General features: G+C 35.6%; 1 protein-coding gene across 1 annotated transcript in view; it reads right to left on the bottom strand.

The window, feature by feature from the left end:
* The window catches only part of SEMA3C (semaphorin 3C), a 174015-nt gene that overhangs the window by 14672 nt on the left and 136472 nt on the right, over nt 1-22871 (bottom strand). Inside the window, exons 13-15 of the mRNA XM_046021382.1 lie at nt 9787-9875; nt 5707-5748; nt 2333-2490 (exon numbers count right to left, since the gene is read on the bottom strand). Coding sequence (XP_045877338.1) covers nt 2333-2490; nt 5707-5748; nt 9787-9875 — 289 coding nt within the window. The remainder of the gene's footprint in view (nt 1-2332; nt 2491-5706; nt 5749-9786; nt 9876-22871) is intronic.

Below are 22871 nucleotides of genomic sequence, written 5' to 3'. Positions count from 1 at the left end.
TACCCTGTAACTTTACTGAATTTTTTTTTTCTGTTTGCTGTTTGCTGTTCTAATAGCAAACCTATGATAACTGATTTCATACCACGCATAACATTGCAACATTAAAAACTGCAAGACAATTTCAGCTCTTTGTTGATTATAAGGACATGATCAAGATCAAATTTGTGGCATTAGAATGACAATGTGGAACCTACCTTTATACATGCATCTGAGAAAGGATTACTGAGGTTGTAATTAGAAGGAGAATAGGAGAACAAATGAGTCAACTCAAATTTTAGCAGAAATGTCTAAAATGTAAACAAAAATCTCAAATATGCAATGATAGTTTATATATTGTATGAAATTTTACTTGAGAAATATTCTTTGTTTGTTAAATGAAAATGCTTGTTTGCCAAAGCCTAGGTCTGGAAGTTTTGCAGGGAAAGAGTACCAATCTCCAATTCCTCCACATTACAGAAGAGGCTGATAAGCATAGAGGAATATGGTAAGATTCACTTTGTGATCCTCATAGCACTTTCTTTCTTAGAAAGTGTGAGGCTTCATCTCCCTTTAGCTTTAAATCTGTTTAATAGAAGATTGCACTCCAGGTATTAGATATGCCAATTTTTACAACTCTTTCTCAAGAAAAATATATTGCCTTAGAAACAGTTATGGTAATAATTTTTAAATATCCCTGCTATTGTAATTGGGAGTATAAAACAAATATGATTAAAATCTACCAGCAATGACTACAAAAATCATTTATTTGAGATTACATTTGGAATTTGCTTTCCTCATACTCTGTCCAGGTTCAGATCTCCAGTCTAGTGCAAACAGAAAATCAAGATAGAAATCAAGAGGCTAGAAACTTCCTGCCTAAATCTCAAAATGACACAGAAGAACACAGGTCTTTAAACACAGATACTAAGGACTACTGGTTTCTTTCAAATTATCCAGACCAGGCCATACCTGTGTATTCCAAACTCATATTTCTAACTGTCTACTCAACCTCTCCACTTGAATATATCATAGATACTTTTAGCATCATCTTTCCTTCCACATACCTGCTCCTCCCCTGGTCTTCTGTTTCTCAGAAAATTACATCTGCATATGCTTAGTTCTGAGAACTTGGTTCATTCTTGAGTCTTCTATTTCTCTAACTGAACTCTACCCTGAATCAGACCTTGTGCGACCTCCACATCTATCATTCCTGTGTGAGCCACCATTATATCTCACCTTGAACGTACAGTGCCCTAACTGCCTTGCAACTTCTATCTCCTCTCCCCCCAACCCCTGCCTACACCAGGGCTGCAATCCCAGCCAAACCCAACCAGATGAGCTTTTCAACCCAAATGTTAAAAAAAAAAAAAAAAAAAAATCATTCATGTGCTCAAAGGCCCTCAGTAGTTTTCCATTTCACTCTATAAAAGCCTTCAGTGACTTACTAAATCCTATGTCATATGCCATTCTGAGCTCATTTTCTTTCTACCCTTCCTTTTTCTCTTTCCATGAAAGCCCCATTAGTCTTGGTGCTATTTCTTGAACAATTTTGACACACTACAGCTTTAAGGGTTTCTGGTCCTTCCTTCTCTCTGGAATGCTATCCTCCCAGATAATGCCTTGGTGTCATTCCTCATCACACTCAAGTCCTTGTTCAAATATCACCCCCTTAATCGCCCTGACTGACCCATAGCTCTGATCCTGGCTGACCCTAAATTCTGCATATTCTCTGTTCTATAATCAGTGTCACTACTGGTGTCACAACTTGTATACTAGTTGGGTCTAAGTTTCTCATCTAAGTCCTTGCTAGGATAAATGGCATTCAGTCTCAGACTGTCTTACTCTCTCAATCTGACCAGCAACCATGCACTTCCCATTCTCAGAGGTAAGAGCATGTCACCAAGGTTCTGAAAGCAATTCAGCATACCCATTTTGGAACAATGTTCCCGTTGTCTGAACTAGGACAAACATCTGATCACTGGAGAATTAAATGGCACAGGGAAACCCTAAGAAGGTGGGATTTAATGATATACAGAAGCATACAAAAAATTAGGTAATGTGGACAACATTAAATGCTGCTTAAAATATTTGCTGGGTCATGGGGGGAATTGTGTTGCTAGAGGAGCTTTAAGAAGAGAAATAAATGTCCCCGAAGTACTGAATTCCTTCATATCTTTGAGAATTTCAAGTTAAAACTATAGCCATTTACTTCATTCAATAACTATACATGATGCTAAACAAAGCTACTACTTCTAGTGCTATTTTAAAAGAATACAGCAAAAGAATTTTTTCTAATGATGTGGAGTATTTGGCAACATCAGTTTTGACTTTCAGCTGAATGTTTGGTACTCACCGCTTCCCAGTTGGGTAGAACCTAGAGCACGAATGGCCATCCCAGGCACAGTAAGGGTCCCTTGCCAGGCAGCAGTCAGCACAGGCTGTACCATAGATGTGGCAGCGATGCAGAGACACTTGGGAAATCCCTTCATTGGAGCTCACATACAGCTGTTGCTATTGGAGGAATGATTATGATTTAATTCAGATGTGGATATTAAAAAAGAGGACTTTCAGCAGGAACGCATTATGTCTATACACCCTGAGATTCATTTTAAAATAGACTGAAAACAAGAAGCAAAGCACAGAGGGTATAAGCCAAAATAAATAGAATTTTCTTATGTTAATATGCCTATAATATTACCACTTTCCTGTTAAAAGGAAAAAAAAAAAAAAACAAAACTCAGGGCCCTGTGTAGAATGGTCATACATTTGAGACATTGGGATTTATTGTTCTCTCAAATTTGTGCTAATATGTTACAGATTTAAATTATGATGCTTGCTTTATTTTTTGAATGCACAAGGCAGCTTTCTTTTTCTTCAAATCTGGCAACCCATCACCTTGTAAATTTGAAAACGTCAAGTCTTAAATAAAGGGCATTTTTAAGTTTAGGGAAAAAAATACACTGTGAGTATAAGATAAAATTAAAAAAATTTTTTTGTATGCCTTTGAAAGTGGCATATTACTCATTAGAGCAACTTGTAAATTACTTAGAAGAATATCAGTATTTATATTTAGTCATGTCTTAAACTTTCTGTGTGATCCAGTGATCTTCAGCATCCCAAGTCATAAATAAAGATTTCCCTCTCCTTCATTTACAGGATGTCAAGAACTTCTTAGGATACTGCTCCAGTTCTTCTTTCTGTGCATATATTGGTTCTCAGGAGTTAAAAGGGTAAGTTTCTAACTGATGCTTATTTTCTAAAGGAGTGATATCGTATGATTCAAATTAGCAGAGAATCTCTAGGCTGGAACTCAAATATATTCACATGTGCAACACACACAAAGACATCTATACATAGTCACCTACATGCAGTTTAAAATTTAAATCAGTAGGAGCACCATTGGTCTGCCAGGTTCTGGAGGCAGACTTCTAGGATTCAAATCCCAGCTCAACCACAATCATGCTGTGCAACTTTTCTGAATCTCGGGCCATTCTTGGGTAAAACTGGGATAATACAGTACCTATTCTATAGAGTTATGTTAAGAACTAAATGTAAGGGCTAACTCCACATGAAATACTTAGAATAGTTTCTGACTCCTAAGAGCTCAATGAATAATGAATGAATCATGTAGTAGAGTAAATTACCAGTTAACAAACTATCAATTTATACATTGTCAATTCTAATTAATCATTTGAATCACACCTCAGTCTATTGTCTAATAAAAAATCATTTTATTCAGATTAATTAATTTTGCAGAAATTGGGCTGAAAATGATTGATCCCCAGTTGAGACAAACTACACGAAAACAATGGCATATTTTGACAATAATCATTTCTCTAGGAGCATTTCAAATAAGTGTTTATTGAGTACATTAATAAATAATATAATGAAAGCATCAGCTATGCTAAATTAAGGAAACTGCTTTATTTAAGGAAAGACTACAAGTAGTTTCATTCTAGAAATTATCTTTTTTTAAAAAATTAATCCAACTATTTTCTGCTGTATGGAATGCAAGAATAAATTAGAGAATAAAGAAGCATAAAATAGAAAATAAAATAATTTGAAGACTAGGGAAGGCACTAAATTCACAGTGCTTAAATGTACACAAAATACCATTGGCAATTTGTATTTCTTCCTCACTGAAAAAATAATGAGGTATGCAGATGTGCAAATGAGTTCCCCAAAACTGAAATAATTATCCTGCCCTAAATCTAATAATTGAAAGAAACATTTTTAATTATCTACAATATAAGATGTTGAAGACAGATTTAATACTCATTTTTTCCCATGTGTGTATGTGTACTGCATATTGCAATTTAATGGAATGGATTGTGAACTATGAGTCTACCAGCTGAATTACAGCCTGAATAGTGATGTGTGTCACTGTAACTGTGTACTGGGCTACTCGGCCACACAAATGGCTCTGTGTCCATTTTGAATTTTGCTCCGATACTTTTTCTTTTCATTAAACTACTGTAAACAAGGGGCTTCCCTGCTGACTTCAAAGACAATTCTGACTTGGGATCAGCTCCCTGGGACACTGGAGAAAACGATGAATTGTTATTTGGGAAAATGTTTGTTATGCACCATGCAAACATTTTTACAGATGAGATCTTTAGCTCTATGGTACCCTGTTTATTTTTCTTCATAAAATTGAGTCAAGTGAAAAGAGTACAGGACTGACTGTGGAATACTTCTTCATCTGTAACAGACCAAATAAGGTATAGAACACTAAGTTTATGTCATCAGTTGTGCTAATACTTAAAACCTTTATTCCATATTCCAAGAAAAATAAGTCTCAGGCTCTTTAAACAGCAGTTATGAAGGACCTGCTTTATTTTAGGCAATTTATATAAATTAACTCTTTTGTGAGAAAAGCATTACCGTATAGAGGCAGAAACTTAGGTCAGTGAAGTTAACAACTTATTCATAATTTATGGATAAGTTGGGATTCAAATGCATGTCCATTGTGCTCTGAAGCCTACTCCATTTCTGGCTCTATGCCTCCACCCTTTGGAACTTTCTTCCAGAGAGAAGGCCTTCGGGGCTGGAGAGGTGTATACTGGGATAGGGCTTTTCCTTTTTTTCTGATCATTGTGTATTTGCATGTGCAGGCATGAATTAGAAGATGAAACATTTCTTCCCTCAAACCCAAATCCTTATATGGTTTAGATCTGAGAATTCAGATTTTTTAAATGACACATATAAACTCTAAAAAACAGCACTTCTTTAGCAATAAGCATAGAAGAATGCATTGCACATTTCAAACAAGTGATAGCAGCAGGAACTCGGAAGAGGACTGATTACTCATTCCAAGCCCCTGAGAATGTTTGTGATGCTATAGTAGCCCAAACAGTATACGAAAGTCTTCATTCAAAAGATTATTTTTGTTTTGGTTGGCTTCACACACTGTAATATTTGAGAATATAGGATATACAGGATATACAAAATTTGGGATATCTTGCCGTATATATTTATATGTTCTGCTCTCCTGGGCTTTTATACAAAATAGACCTATTTTGTTTTCCATTCATAGCCTGTCAACTATGCATCAAAATTATTGTAAATAATAGTTATTTTTCTATTTTTCTTATACTAATAGTTATTAACTAATAACTAATAGTTATTTTCTAATACTAATATTAATTTTTCTAAAATTATAAAATATATTTTTCACAACAGTAAAATTTTTAATACGTAAAGAAAATAAAAATGGAGTTGTTTTACCTTCTTGGATGAGATTTTCATTGTTGTTATAGGAGCATGATTCTGAAAAATTAAAAAAAAACATTGTTAGCTGTTCAAATAATCCTTTAAAAAGATTCGTATTAAAGATATTCTCATGTCTGTTAAAATTCAAGACATCATCATTTCTCTACACATGCACATATACTCAAAGTTTAGCAATAGTGGTCTCTAAAGTATATTTCCTCTGTTGTGCTAACAAATATATGATTAAATATATATGATATATTTTACAAATATATGATTAAATTAAAAAGTAGCAATTATAACACATCATCAATATAATCTTTAGAAAAACAAAATCTGAGAAATTTGGAAGGATTAAAAAATTATATCTTGGAATACTGAATGCAATGAATAAAACTTAGGCTTGGATGGGGGTAGGTAAGATGCTGTGGAATGGCACCTCAAGTTCTTCCCCCACAACTCAAGCATCTGCATAAGTACCATGCAGCTGCCAAATGTTGCTTTGGAAAGACGTATTAGCCTGAATCATCCTTATTAATTCTCCTGTTGCAAACAAAGAAATACTGTTAGAAAAAAAATAAAAATCTTACAACTTTGAAAAAAAAGGAAAAAAGAAATAGTTATAAAATGTTCTCTTTTGATAAATGTGAATTAATGAAAGCACCTAAGGATTTTCTGAAGTAGTAATCCTTTAAAAAATTTGTTTTATTAAATTATTTTATTTTCTTTATTTCACAGACTGAGATCACAAGTAGGCAGAGAGGCAGGCAGAGGGGGGGCGGGGAAGCAGGCTCCCTGCTGAGCAGAGAGCCCGCTGGAGGGCTCCATCCCCAGGATCCTGAGATCATGACCTGAGCCAAAGGCAGAGGCTTAACCCACTGAGCCACCCAGGCACCCCAGTAATCCTTTTTGAAAGTGACTCTATACATAGAGTTTACTTCTTAAACATTATGAGTTCCTTTTAAAAACTAGACTCTTAATAAACTGATAACCATCCGTGAAGTTTTATTTGAAAAATGCAAGTGAGAGCAAACTCTCAAAATTAACGGTACCTACAATTATTTCACGTTCTGGAAGTGTGTGTTCTTATACACATTTAAAGGAAAAAAATGGTGATATTATTAGATTAGCTCAATCTAAATACTCAATTACAACAGGTTTTGATCACGGCTTAGAAATGCACATACAAAAAAGGTATTGCAATTTATATCCATCCAGGCAACTACTAATAGCTGTACCATCAATTCAAGTTAAGTTTGAAGAAGCTGGATGTATTTTCAGGAAATATTCTGAATAGAGGATTAAAAGAGATTATGGGTCTGCACTCTATAAAAACAAAGAGTCTGGTTTTTTAAGGTTACATTGAGTTTGAGTTTTCTGCAGTGTATCAGTGTGACACTTGGCTTAGGAATTTGTTTCCATTCAACTGCATTATTTCGTCACGTGCTAATCACAGTGTATCATACACACCCAGTTATTTTTACCTCACCTCAGAAAATATGACACAAACAGTGTCGAAGACAGTAAGTAACTGTATTTGGCAACTGTGTCTCTCCATTTAGCCCTATCAGTCACTGGCACACACGTCCATAAGAAAGTTCAAACTTTTTTAGTCTCTCTCTTGGGCTGATGTCCCCCACATGCATTTTCACTGACTCTGTTTTTCCACTGAGAGTTTATTCTTCATGATGATAACACTAGCACAACTCATATAACACACCATAAGTAGTTAGCACATGATCAGAATGACTCCCATTTCTTTAAGAGCTTTCCATAACTTACATGTTTGGGTTTGTGTCAAACTCACTTAATGTTTTCTGATTATCAAAAAATTATATTTCAGAATTAAAAATGAAGGTCTGCCATATGGCATTTTCTGGTCTCTTCAAGCAAATTCCAGAATAAGGTACTTTATATTATTTTGGCTAGCCAAGTTGTCTGTATTGAACTGAACGAGGAAAAAATATTTTATACATAATGCAATTTTGCTTAATCTAATGAAACAATCGATTCCTTTATAAAGCAAGGCATAGAAAAAAGCACTTGAATGTACCTAGTTAACATTTTGTAAGCACAATATTAACATACTAATCACAAAGAACCTTATGCCAAAGTGAGTCTAGCATTTAAAATTATAAATTCAACAAGTACTGGAAAATTTTCCAGAGTTCCTCAGATTTCATTTGGTTACTTTAAAAAAATATTCCTTTACATTTAAAATGAATTAGCATAATCTAAACAAGGCATCTTGATCATTTATATGCTTATAAATTCAATAATTTTGGTGACTATGGGAACATGTATTAATAAATCAATATATTCTGAGTTCACTCAACTAAGCAAAGCAACTGACTAAACCAGCAACAGTCTGCTCCTGGGAGGCCTGAAGTGCTAACTTTACTCAGTTAAAGGCTGACTCTGGTCTTTGGATGTCCATGGACCGTTTGTTTTGGTTTGTTGTTGTTTATCATGTTACGTCATAAACTTAAATCCTCAATCCAGCTAGATTTGGAGGGGATTAAGGAAAATATGAACCCATAGAACTGCAATGAGAGCACAAAAATTATAGGATATTTTGAGCAGATGTGGGTGAAGGGGTGCTCACCTAAGCTACAGAAGGAATGGCCTAGTAGTTAAAACAAGAGTCAAATTTATTAGATTTGTCCATAGTCGGCAATGGTGATCTTCTTGCTGGTCTCACCATTTTTGGACCCAAAGCTCTTCTTCCACAATATTCCTGCCCTCCCTCACCTTGCCAAAGACCACATGCTTGCCATCCAACCACTCAGTCTTGGCAGTGCTGATGAAAAACTGGAAACCGTTTGTGTTGGGTCCAGCATTTGCCCTAGACAAGGTGCCAGGACCCATGGGCTTCAGATGAAATTCTCATCATCAGATTTCTCCCCATTGATCGACTTGTGGCCAGTGCTACGATGGCCTGTGAAATCACTACCCTGGCCCTGAAATCCTGGAAAAATCCTGTAAAGCAGGGATTTTTATTACTAAATTTTTTCTCCCTAGTGCTCAGAGCACGAAAGTTCTCTGCTGTCTTTGGAACTTCACAAACAGCTTGAAGGAGACGAACCCCAGGGCTCACTGTCCAAGGTGATGTCAAAGACCCAGGGGTGTTGACCAAGGGCGGGCCGCCCTGGCGGCTCTGGGGCGGCGGTGTCTGTGTGCGGGCCATTTCTTCTTGATTGATTTAGTTGGAAATAGTAGTCTGCAATAGGACTGATTCCATGCCAAAGTATCTTTGCAATCCTAACAGCTTCTCTGGCTGTGTTTTATCCATCTTTCCAAATGTTTATCAGAGAAATCACCTGAACTACAATGGCTTACATCTTAAGGAGAGTAGGGACACCACAGATCTGCTCTCCCAAGTCACAGATCCAGAAAAAATAAGCACTCTGCCCTGAGCAGGTGATGCCTTACAGGACTGAACTTCCCATTGTGTGCCTTTTTGTTGATGTCGTGTATTGTTTTTCTTTCTTCTTCTTTTTGTTAAGCCCGAATTTAAGAACAAAGAGAGTAATAATGAAATCTCAAGTTCAGCAGAACATGAAGCTTTGAGCGGTAAAGAGACAACATTTGTTTTATGTAACTTGAATGTCATTTGAGTTGAAAGCCATAAAATAAGAGGAAACAAAGCAGTTTTTCTTAAAATTCCTGGATAAAAAAAAATATGAGAAAGTTTATCTAACAATCAATAATGTGAGGCACTTGGATTTCAGTGGCTTGTGAAGCAAATGATAAAAGCCCTTTGCTGGCAAATCTTTTCGACCTTGACCACAAGAACTCATTTATAAAAATAACGATGACCAAAATTCTTTGAGTTGTGATAATAGTTGAAAAAGTGAATCTTTTAATGTTAAGATAACTTGAAATGCAAAAAAAAAAACAAAACCCAAACCAAAAAACCAACTTCAGAAAAATATTTGTTCTATATTTCTCAGTTTATCTGGTGTTTCCTACCCTCAAAAACTTATGATATTTATTTGATCCTTTATCAAATTTTTTTTCCTCCCAAGTGGCCCTAAGATGAAAGAATTCCATCCATCATGCATGTACTGAGATTAACAGAAGAGATGCTCGAACCTTAAAGACTTCCAGCTCCTCCAGAATGAGCTCACCCCTGGCAGAGCTGTTAGCGGGAAGAACCACCACCTTCTGCACAGTGCCTCGATCTAAACCAAAGGAAAACAAAACAAAACAAACCAATGAGATGCAGGAAAGAAAGACATTTAAACATAAGACCACTGACTTAGCATTTAGAATATTATTTATGTAATTACTGAGCCATCAAAAAGAGGCTGAATATATTGAGCCATCCAAACAAATCTCATTTGTGTAAATGGATATTATACATAATTCAAAATGAACCAATATGAACATCTGATATTCTGTACATATTTGGTATAGTCACAGCTATGAGAGAAGAAGAGAATGCCCAAATGCCTTATTAAGTCAAAAGTTCTATTTCTGAACCAAGTGTGTATTTTTCAAATATTAATACATAATTTTAAGTTTGGCCTTTAAGAATAGTACTTAAATCTCTTATATGACTTTATAAACTTTAAAAGTGACACTCCCATGTTTTGTTAACCTTGACACATAATGATTTATCTGAGAAAAAAGATTATTACAGATGAGTTATTATGATAACCATATTATGAACAATAGTCCTAGAAATTTACACTCAATCTGTAGTTGTGAGATATTTCAGACAGAGTTAAAAATGTTTTACTCACAATTCAAAATAATTTTCAGAGCAGAAACCTAACCGTGGTCTCATTATCAGATGTGGACACCTATTCATAGAATAATTCTATTTTCACACAAACACACATTCTGGAAATGTTTTTTGGATATTCTTAAAAATCAGGGGAAAATATGAAATTAGATGGTCCAAATAATCTTAAGCAAATAAAAAATTTACTAATAGTTCCAATGAGACTGCAAAAAATAGGCATGCCCAATAAATGTAATACATGCAGAAAATGTTACTTATGTCAATATTTTTAGTTAAGATAGTTTCATATATCACATATAATTTTCTACTTCTAAGCATAAAATTTTGCCACACTAACCAATCACATACACTTTAGGTTTAAAGGAAACTAGCTGAGATTCAGCGATGTGGGGTTAAAGCAAATTTGTAAATTATTTGATAAAGTAAGAATATATTTCCTCACCAAAATATGTTTCTAGTACAATAATTAATGAGTTCTAGCTTAACTATCAAGTCATTATTTTTAACTACGAGCGTGCAACTATAGGTATATAATTTGGAAAGATGAATTATCATCAACAGATATTGGAACATTTTTAAATTCTGTAGAGAAACGTCAATGAGAGTTCATTTGAGGGGCGCCTGGGTGGCTCAGTCAGTTAAGCAATGGACTCTTGATTTCCACTCAGGTCATGATCTTGGGGTCCTGAGATGAAGCCCCAGTCAGCTCTCCACCATGGACATGGAACCTGCTTGCAATTCTCCCCCCACCCCCAGAAAGAGTTCATTTGAACTGAGTCTTACAAGGCTAAATTTACAACTAGGAGCCATTTTGTGATAAACACCATAATTTCCAAATCCCACATCTGAAACTGGCCTGTATTCCACAAGCAGAAGTATCTCTGACATAAAAGATCCCATTTGAGGGGACCCTGGGTGGTTCAGTCAGTTAAGCAATAGACGCTTGATTTCTGCTCAGGTCATGATCTCATGGTCCTGAGATGGAGCCCCACTCAGGTTCTATGCTGGTCATTGAGACTTCTTAGGAGTCTCTCATCCTTTCCCCCTGCCCCTACCCCCTACCCCTCTCAATCGCTCTAAAAAAAACCCAAAAAAACAAAAAACAAAAAACCTATTTCACACTTACATTTTCTATCTTACGAGCCTAATTGAAAGATTCAAAATAATTACTTTTTTAAAAAAAAGTAACCTCTATACCCAACGTGGGGCTCAAACTCACAACCCCAAGATCAAGAGTCAGATGCTCTACTGACTGAGCAAGTCAGGTGTCCCTCAAAATAATTCTTAATATAAAAAACAAACTCTACTTTAAAATGTTACCAGCTAAAAAAATTAAAACCCACTACATAATAATGAAAGGTACAGAAGAACAAGATATAGGGATTTTGCCAGAACGACCCCTGAACCCTGTAAGGATACAAATTATGTGTGCCTGATCTTAGAAATTTCAAACTATATTCTGTAATTTAAAATTCATTTCTTATGCCATATTCAAAGATAAATAAAAATCTCAAAGCTTTGAAAGCTCTAGATATAATTAAAATGTTTTGAAATTTCTCTGTTTCACTGATCAGCTTCCTTAGAATCAGCTCTGGTAACAATTTGTACTATTTTTCTTGGAAGATAAGTAATGCATGTATAAATTTGAAGGGAAAACACATTTGGGGATCTTGTGCAGAGACATGTCACGATTAAAATGGATGAATGTGGTTGCAGGTGTCCCCCAATTTCTATTAACAATTCATCATCAGAACCTTGGAAACGTCTGAGGGAATAAAATACACCAAAATCCCTAAAATGAAAGCTTTGAAATTATAATAGCTAAGGCAGGATTTGTGTAGTATTGTGTATGTGTGTGTGAGTGCATGCATATGTGTGAGTGCATGCGTATGTAAGAGAGAGAGTGTGTGTAAAGAATGAGGGTGTAAAATCATCCTTATTTTAGGTCATAAACATTATACTCTTTTTCTTCTTTTTAAGAGGTCACAACAGAGTTTTATGGTTCCGTGCTGCAGTTTGTAAGGATCACTGTCATTCTCTGTGACAGCAGTAACCCTCTTTCTTGAGCAAAGACTGAGCAGAAACTCTATATAACCATAGACCCAAATAAAACTGCAAGAAAGGGAATCTTGACTACAGGGATTCCTAAAGATAAAACTATCAGCTTTGAGAAAAATTAAGTATTCTCAAATGAGATAACTGGCTCCTGTTTTTAACCTAAGGTTTTAACTTAACTATGTGAGCAATATTTTACACAAATCATCATTTCTTTTGAAAGAAGCCACAACAAACATACTTTATGCATGCCATTTATAAAATATTACCCCAAATGCAGCTATAAAAATGGGCTAATAAAAAGATAATGAAATATTTCTTTTGACTCATTTGCAATAAAAGCAAAAACACCACTTTTATATACTGCTGTGTCTTCCTATTCGAGTTATTTTTTGTTTTGCTGGTAATGAAGAGTAGATTCCCTTTTATTTCATGACCCTTAAAGTTAAAAATATATTCTTGGTCCAAGTAAAACTGAATGTCAATTTATCTGAGACTCTTGCAAAAATATAAGTAACTTTAAGTATTGGTAACATTTCTAGTTGAAAATCAAGTTTAAATAAAATCATAGAAATGCAAGATCCCCAGAGAAAAATACATAATTATTGAATACCTACTATGTGCCTCGTTCTATCACAAAAATGATTATTTAATTCTGACTTTCAAGAAAATAGTTACCCATTTTAATCCCTTTACTTTTCCACGTGTAGGCATGGACTGGTACTTTATGAGCTAGTATTTCTGCAGAGTTCTTCATTATGCTAGTTCAGTTTTCATCAGTGCATTACAAATGAATATATTTGTTCTTTTTAGAATTCCACATATTAAAGTTTTTATATGAATAAATTAGAATAGTCATTCAAATGTGTGGATTCAAATATGAATATAATAGTTTTAAATCTTTGTGGCATTGTTAGTCATCAGTTTTAACAATGGGTAATTTAGGTTTTATGAGACCTTGAATTTATGTAATTTGGGAAGCCTTCTTTAGGGAAAATAATTCATAAATACAAAAACAGAGTTGTGTCTTCCCCAAATGACTGCAAATGAGGAATTCTCAATTTTGTGCTAAGTCCACCTCTAATAATTAGACTAGTTTCCTAAAAAAAAAAAAAAAAAGAAAATTGTTTATAAAACTGGATAACATATTCTTTATATTGAAGAATCTCTATTGAACAAAATCTCATTTATAATATCACTACAATTTTATTGTCCAAGTTCATCTTTCACAGTTAGCAAAAGGTTGAAAAATGTCTTCTTCAGTTAAATCTACCTCTCTGTTGCTTTTATTGATTGGTCTTTTTTCTATAGCTATAAAGAAGATACTCAATCTTCTTTTTACATCCTTCTATATTTATCTTTATAATCTCTTCCTCTGGCCTAAGCATCAGCACTCTCTTCAAGTATATTTATTAAAATTCAAAGCCAAACCTTTTTGCCTGCCTGTCTCTGGACACTGTGCAGTTTGGCATTATCCTATTTAAAATGTGAACAGAATTGTAGATGGTTATGCTGTTATTTTACCAAATGACAGACCTCACTGAAACTGGACTATTTAAAAGGCACAGCAATAGTTCTAGGTAGTTGACCTCATACATGTCAGAATGGCTAAAATCAAAAACACAAGAAACAAGTGTTGGCAAGCACGTGGAAAAAAACAAACCCTCGTGCAGCTGGCGGGAATGTAAACTGGTGCAGTCACTGTGGAAAATAGCAGGGAGGTTTCCCAAAAAGTTAAAAATAAAACCACCCTATGATCCAGCAATCACACTACTGGGCATTTATCCAAAAAATACAAAAACACTAATTCAAAGAGATACATGTACCCCTGTGTTTATTACAGCATTATTTATAATAGCCAAATTATGGAAGCAGCCCAAGTGTCTATCCACTGATGAATGGATAAAGATGAGGTGGTGTGTATATACAATGGAATATTATTCAGCCATAAAAGGGAATGAAAGTTTGCCATGTGCGACCACGTAGATGGAGCTAGAGAGTATAACGCTAAGCAAAACAAGTCAGTCAAAGACAAGTAACATATGATTTCACTCATATGGGGTATTTAATAAACAAAACAAACGAGCAAAGGGGGAAAAAAAAGAGAGAGGCAAACCAAAAAAACAAACTCTTAATTATAGACAACAAACTGATGGTTACCGGAGGGGAGGTGGGTACAGGGATGGTTGAAAGAGGGGATGGGAATTAAAGAGCATACTTATCATGATGAGCACTACTTTGAGTAATGCATGGAATTACTGAATAGTATACTATATTGTACATCTGGGACTAATATAACCCTGTATGTTAACTATGCTGGGGTTAAAATTAAAAGCTTAGTGAAAAAATGTAGATCTAGTAATAGATCAAAAACTTAGGTGATTGGTAGGATCTCTACTCCTGGGGGCCACAGAAACAAATATGCTAACTCTAGTGTACACCATTTACAAGGCTCTACTCTGAATGTCTTTATATTTCTGCTTTTGTTATAAACTGCCTGACTCCCACAAACTCCAGTTCAGACTCTTAAGACATAGGTTTAATCTGGTCCAATCTAATCATGACTAAGGCACAGCATAAAGTAGTACTTGGAGATCAGTCAGTCACCAGTCGGTAAGTGTCATTTCAATTGGTTGACAGAGCCAATATACGGTTTGCCGCTGCTTCCTAAGCAGGCCCATGCTAATGGGATAGTTATTCTCAAAATGCAGTCATGGTAGACATGTATAGCTTTGTTTTCAAGACATACAAATCCTTCAGTTCCCCATATAGAAAATACTTCTGAGGGATCCCTGGGTTGTATCATTCACTACTAAGTAATTAAGTTGACTTGGATTGTCTCCCACCCATTTTCACTCACTGATTCAACAAGGAATTACTGAGTGCCTTCAGTGTGTCAGGCATATCTAGTATGGATGCAAAAATAAATAGGCACAGCTCTCAATAGTTGACAGTCTAACATTTATGGTTTTTTGAGTAGTGTTTTCCCATTAAAATGTTAGTCATTGGGGTGCCTGGGTGGCTCAGTGGGTTAAAGCCTCTGCCTTCGGCTCAGGTCATGGTCTCCGGCTCAGGTCATGGTCTCCGGGTCCTGGAATCCAGCCCCGCATCAGGCCCTCTGCTCGGCAGGAAGCCTGCTTCCTCCTCTCCCTGCCTGCCTCTCTGACTACTTGTGATCTCTATCAAATAAATAAATAAAATCTTAAAAAAAAAAAAGTGTTAGTCATTGAAAGATACACATTCCAGAATGTCCATAAAACTCCTAATTACTTATGTCTACATAAAGTAATCTCTGTACTTTTTAGTTTGAAGATGATAATGTAGTTACCAAATGTCTTCTTTCTGACAGTAGTGAGACTGGCATTCCTTGAACGTACTCAAAACATAAATCCTTTTTATTGTTTTGTAGAATTTGGGGTATTGCATTTGTCTCCTTGGGATAAGCTCCATCCCTACAATATATTTACAGTGAAGCAGAGTATCCTTCTTTCTCCCCCAAGCCTCAGTTTGCTTGTGTGTAAATATACATAATAATTACCCTATTATAATGGATATCTGTTCCTAAGGCTTACCCAGAATCATGCCCCTTTCTTTGGGTCACAACACCCTGAGACATTATGCACTTAAGGAATGGTGTGTGTCTCTCTCTTCCAGCTCCAGGGAGATGCCATGACTTAGGCCTGTCCAATAAGTGTATCCCTTTGCCCTGGTGATTCATGCAGGAATGGGTCCAGAAACAAGTCAGGGCCCAGGCTTCCCTGGGAATTAGGTATTTGGGAGTCATTTTCTTTCTGAGATCAAGGTGATTAAAGATGTGTGAATCTGGAGGTGCATCCTTCCCACCACAGGCAGAGACTCCCTTTGAGAATAAATAATACAGAGGAAAGCAGAGCTGATAGACAGTGAGATAAATTCTCATTTGTCAACATCATTTTTGCACAAATTCAGCTATGTCTGAGGCTATCTCCTGCATTTTCCAGTTGAACATACACACGGAACATTATTTTTTTTAAACTAGATTAAGAAGAGTGTATGCTCACTTTCAGTTGAAAGAGTTCTGACAAATAAAAACTAAGTGAATAATATGTGGAAATTGCTTAGCATAATGTCTGGTACATAGTATACCTTCAATAAATACAAGTTTGTTTGTTTGTTTTTTTAATAGCTTAACCACCTACAAAAATTTTGACATTATTGGAATCATCTTTTTTTCTGAACTCCAATTTTCTCATCTATGAGATATAGAAAATCGTCGTATCTTGAGTATATTGAAGCATTGTGACATGAACCAAGCAGGACAAGTCTTATTAGTGATTTGCATGATATAAACCTATATACAAAGATAACACAGTAGACCCACCAACCCACATTCATCACTTTTATTTTCTTTTGTTTCATTGAATCTTTAAAGAAAATTCCCCAGAAAGCTTCTTTCCTGCCTTATACATTTTAGACCACCTAGGATTTTTTTTTCTAATACAAGGAATCATAGCAATACTATCCTTAAACCTTTCCACTATCTCCAGACAAAAGAATGATTTGAATTTATGGCAAGTAAATGTCAGCTGCCTCAAACAGGTGATCAAACAACTCATCACCCAGCAGTTCATTGGAATAGTCATTTGTGTTATCTATCAGCTGAGTCTCACTTAAACTACAATCCTTAGGGTGTTTCACTGGAAGTTGCTGTACCAAACTGTCTGCTTCACCAGTCACCTGAAGACTTGGGGGAACACTGCCTCCTTAATTAGATGTCCTGTCAGAGCCCTTTCCCCACTGCTAATCTATAAAGATTTTCTAGTCAGGGTTGGCTTTGTGGTGTAAGACCTGTGTAATCACACAAGTTCCTATAGTCAGAGGTCCATGCTTGGTTTCATGTTCTGTGGTTACCTCCTAGAAGTTCATAATAACTTTAAGCATTTTCAGTTTGTACCAGGCTCTGCAAATTACGTAGTCAACCTGATTCTAGGTTTTGGTGATTAACGGGAATTTCTACCATCTAAGGAGCAGCCTTATTCAAGTTAGTCAAGACAAACATACAAATCATGAAGTCATACACTCAACACATTCTTCTTTCTCCTCTGTCTTCATGTCAACCTAAGCGGCACTAAGTCTGACTTCCAAGGCAAATTATTGCAGGAAAATCAGTAGTAGTATTTATTCATAAAATTAGTATTATAAAGGATAAAATCAATGTATTTATTAAATGACAATTCTTCCTTCATCTTGATTTTCTGAGCCAATTTATTAAAGGAAAGAAACATAATTAAAACTGAAAAAAAAACCACAAACAAACCCAAAACCAAAAAACCCCTGCAATAACTCTGTGTGACAAACGAAAGCTTTATAGATAAACAAGGGACGGATAGCTGGACATCCTACATGATAAGTTTCTAAAAGTAGATCTTACCAGTTGGCTGCCTTGTTTCATGTTAGTTAAAATATGTATTCAAAATAGATTTTTTTCCTGTTAGTTTATCAAACTGCACATATGAGCTACATTCTCTTAAAAGTATTTTTTTTTAGAAATTTGAGAATTTCATAAATTTATAATCTTTATTAATAGTTTACCAAATGTACTTTTAAAAGGCAGCAATTCTATTTATGAATGTTCTCCTTTTAACAACAACAACAAAAGAAACTTTTCTAAAGTAGGTCACCACAGTTTCTCACACTTAGCAGAACTTTTCACACTAAATAGATAATTTAAGTGCGCTGATGTTGACAACATTCGGCAGCACCCCTTAGGGCAGTTAAAGCCCCATTTGTCCATCAAAGTCATCTCAGTGTCTCTATATGAGGGTAGGCCCTTAGGAAGGCAGTATCAACAAGTGCTATCTATTCAGGATCTCCTGAAGTGTGATGGTGTTAAAAAGTTTGTAGGGTCAAGTCAATTTGGATACTACTAGGTTTACCTAGGTTAAAGAGGTTACTTTGCTGTTTGCTGAAGAACCTTTTAGAGTTGTTAAAATACTTTTCTGCATTGTGAATATAGAATTCAGTGAATTTCAAGTTTATTTGCTGATACCACTAATTTCACTTCACTCCCAAGGACCTACCATCCATGTTCATTTAGAGACCATGTTCTATTGAACAAACAGTTTCTCAAAATGTGGTATTCAAACTTTCTCACTCAAAACCACCTAGGGAGTTTCCTAGAAAATTTGAGTGTTGGTTCCCATGTCAGACCACAGACTTAAAATTCTTAGAAGAGTTAATTTTAAACAAACTTTACAGAAGAAATATGTATCTCCTCAAATGTTTGAGTATTGCAGAAGATGAACAATACAATTCTTTGTAAACTGTATTGTGTCTTGGTAGTAGTCTGTATTTGTCAAAGAAAAAACTACAAAATTAGTTTTTTTATATGCCTATTAATTTTAAATTTTTCTTTCTGCTTAAGTTTAGCTAAAATAATATATTTTCTACTAATATATAAAATCAATGACTTATTTGGAATGTACTAAAATACTCTGGGAGATTCCCCAAGCAAAACTGTAATAAAAAGTTTCAGACATTTTGAAAATTATATAATTATATATATGATTTGTATATAAACAATGTATATATGAAAAAGTACATATATTTTTTAAAGTGTATATATATATATATGAAGTTATAAAAATATCCACTTAATCTTAAAATAATGACAAAACCTAGAGTTGGCATGGATATAAACAAATTGCTGCTTTCAAACATTTGGTGGAAAACACATTCCAAAACATCTTTCTGGAGGGCAATGTGGCAGTTGGCCATGATGAGGTAGCTAATACCTGAATAGCCTTCCTGCAGTAAACAACTATAAAACTGACAAATTACATGAGGTAATTCTTTCTAGGTAAGGGATAATAGCACATGACTAAAAGAAGAAAAACTCACAAGATAATCTACATGATCACCCCACTTTCTGCCTGGGAACAATTTCCCAAAAGAGGTGTAAAGAGCTGTTGTACAAGTAGCGCATGGTGGTCCCACTGAGATGAGGACACAGATGTGAGAATTTGGGGCAACAGAAGCAAAGTAATTCTGTGGCAAATGGTATCAGAGAGAGAAAGCTGTGCAGAAAAGGGGTTCCAGAAGTCCATGTGGAACTCTCCTGTGAGTCTGCTGCTGATTCCTGGGGTATTTATTTGCAGAGCAGGACCACCCAGGGCTTAACCAATTGCAGCTGCTATCGGGAGAATGGGATATCTCCCATTTATCATAAATAAATGATAGTTTCAGCAGTTTTAGGGAAGAGCAATCCTAGGTGAAGTGGGAGTTCTGGCCTTAACCAGAGTACACACATCTCGTTCACACGTTGTTAAAACTTCTGGCATACAGCTGACATGAAAAGCCTGAGTGTATAAGAGTTAGCGCCACATTTTAGAGTAAGACTTAACTTTAGGGCTGTCCTAACAAAACTTGTAATCAAGACCTGATAAGACATACGAGGGGTTTGGAGTTTGAGTCCTGCTAAATTAAACTTACCTTGAACAGAAGATTTTTAACAAAAACTAAAACAAGTCTAAACACATTATACATGATTGGCCAATAACTGACTATCTGCTATAACAAGAATGAACACTCTTCAGGGGACGATAACAGAACCTAAAGCCAAGATATTATCTGTAATATCTAGTACTCAACAACAACAGAAATTATTATACACGGAGAGAAAGAGATTGTGAGAAAATGTGTGGCTAATAATCAAGAAGAAAAGGGAGTTCACATGATCTAGATGTTAAACTTAGCAAATGACAACTTTAAAGCAGCTATTATAGCTACATAAATATGTTGAAAATATTGAAGAGAAATTCAGAAATGAAAGGAAGACATGGTCTTAATGAATTAAGAGATAGAAAAACTCAGCAAAAAAATTATATAAAATTAAATGGACAGTTGACAACTATAGTATAATAACTAAAATAAAATTTCAACTCGATAGACATAGCAGCTGACTAGGGTTGAAAGAAGAGAGTCCATGACTTGAAGCCAGATCAATAGAAATTACCCACTTGCAAAAAATAACTGAAGAAAGTGAACAGAATCTTTCAGGCATGTGTGATATTATCAAATAGGCTAATATATGTGCAAATAGAGCTCTGAAAGGAGAACAGGGTGAGATTGGGGAAGAAAACATATGAGAAGAAATAATGGTTGAAAATTTTCCAAATTTGATGAAAAATATTATATTGCACATCTAGGAATGCAGTGAGACCCAAACTGAAGAGAGACAAAAAAGCCACCCCAGGCACATTATATTTAAACTGCTGACAACAAAAGCTATAGAAAAAAAAACTTAAGGGGAAAAAAAAACCCATCAGAAAATAGACATTATGTCATGGGAACAAGGACTATCATTACTGATGACATTTTATTAGAAATAATGGAGGCCAGAAGATAATGGGATGACTCTTAAATGCCGAAGGGGGAAAAAAAATAAAAATAAAAAGGAGTTAACCCAGCATTCCAAAGCCAGTGAAAATATTCTTTAAAAATGAAGATGAAATCAGCCATTCTCTAGACAAATAAAATCTGGGAAAAGTTGTCTCCTACAGACCTCCTGCATTTGAAGAAATGCCGAAGAACGTATCTTAGTCTAAATGGAAATAATGCAAAATGGAAACTCAGGTTTATAGGAAGAACAAAGAGAACCAGATATGACCCTCTTTCTAGCTGTCCTGATTGAGGTGCAAATATCTTTTTGAATGTTAACAGAACAATAGTTGATAGAAGAACAAAACTGATTCCTGCTCCCTGCTAAGGAGAAAGAGCCCAAGACTCCAAAGAAAGAAGCTAGAGCCCTAGTCAAACCTCTTCTAAAGCCACCCTACCACTGTTTTTCAGGTCTGTGAACCAATAAATCTTTACTAACAAGCAAACAATATTTCCTAGACTATTAAGGGCCAGTAAAATAAAATGTCCCTCTCTCCCTCAAAAAGCCAAGCACAGCCATTTGTTATATCGTACAGAGTGAAAACATAATCAGTATTTATAGCATAATTCCTTTATATCAGCAGGAGATTGTAAGGACCTATTTAGCCAAAGGCTTCCATCAAGGTTAAAACAATAACGTTGTTTAACCCTTAAACTATCCCTGCTCCCCTTCCCCCAGGGGACTTACTTAAAAACAAGTCCCAGAAACCAGCTCCAGGTAACAAAGTCCAGATACAAGGGTGGGTCAGGCCTGGTGGAGACATCCGATCAGTGGGGGGTTGCATACTGTCTCCCTAGCTACCAAGCAGTATGGGCCCCACCCTTTGAGAGACTTTTGGGCACCAATTCTAACCAAAGTGACAGGCTGGGTCAAAAGTCTACTATAGGGTAAATTGTAATTTAATTGGTCACCTAGCATCATTGTGCAGCTTTCTCTGCGTGTTAAAATTTCATTGGTCACCTGTGTGTGGCCAGGCCCAACCGCATGGCCTTTGCCCTTAAAAGCTAGTCTGTGAAACAGAGAAAGATCGCCCTCTCTGTAAGAGGCACGGCCCTGGCCAGTCAGTTTGATTGTTGATGCTTGGCACAAAATAAAGCTTTGCTAGACCTTCACTTTTTATCAGTCTCGCTCCTTTAATCACGGACCCATTTTTGGGGGGCATAACAGAGATTACACTCTATTTTTAATGGACACCCATTATCTTTTTTTTTTTTTAATTTGTTTTGTTTTGTTTTTGTTTTTTAAGTTCCTTTGGTGGTAAAATCTGTCCTGACTTGAACTAATTTGGTCCCAAAACCTGACCTGCACTTACTTAAGGCTACTTATGGTTTTTTATTTATTATACTTGGTTTGAAGACTTCTGTCTCACTCCAGAAATAGCACTAGGTATTTCACTAGGTGTGGTCCAAGGTTCTGCAAGCCACTTTACCTAATACATAGGCACAAATTACCTTTTTCTATTCAAATACTTTCGAAGGCTGAAATACATTTGGTTTCAAATAGGGAATATAAACCAAGATGGCTTTTCTTTCTTTTTTCTTTTTTTGTTCATCTCTTTCTTGATTAAAAAAATAAGCATAGGTAAGATGAGCAGTAAAAAAATAATTTCAGAGATATAATTAGGTAAAGCTGTAGATTGAAATTATGTTCCAGTTGTTACTAAAATGATAAAGGAGAATGTAAATATTCCAAAGCAGACCTAAGTAGAGCTGCTCTAGTAATTCAGGACACTGCTCCTGAGATCACCTAATAGCAGTTACATTAGAAGGGATACGACCAGTTTGCACTGTTCCCCCACAGGCGGAACACTGTGTAACTGAGCTCTCGGAGGGTTCTCTTTTTGCAATGAGCTCACAGGGGTGGGTAAGCCTTACTGGTAACAGCGCCCTTAATGGCAGTTCCTGCCTCACTGTTGAAAAAGAACATACACCTGCTTCCACCAACCTGCTTAGTGTC

The sequence above is a fragment of the Meles meles genome, chromosome 10 (assembly GCF_922984935.1).
Source record: "Meles meles chromosome 10, mMelMel3.1 paternal haplotype, whole genome shotgun sequence".
NCBI lineage: Eukaryota > Metazoa > Chordata > Mammalia > Carnivora > Mustelidae > Meles > Meles meles.
Note: the sequence above shows the minus strand (reverse complement) of the source record. Positions and strands in the feature narration are given on the sequence as shown.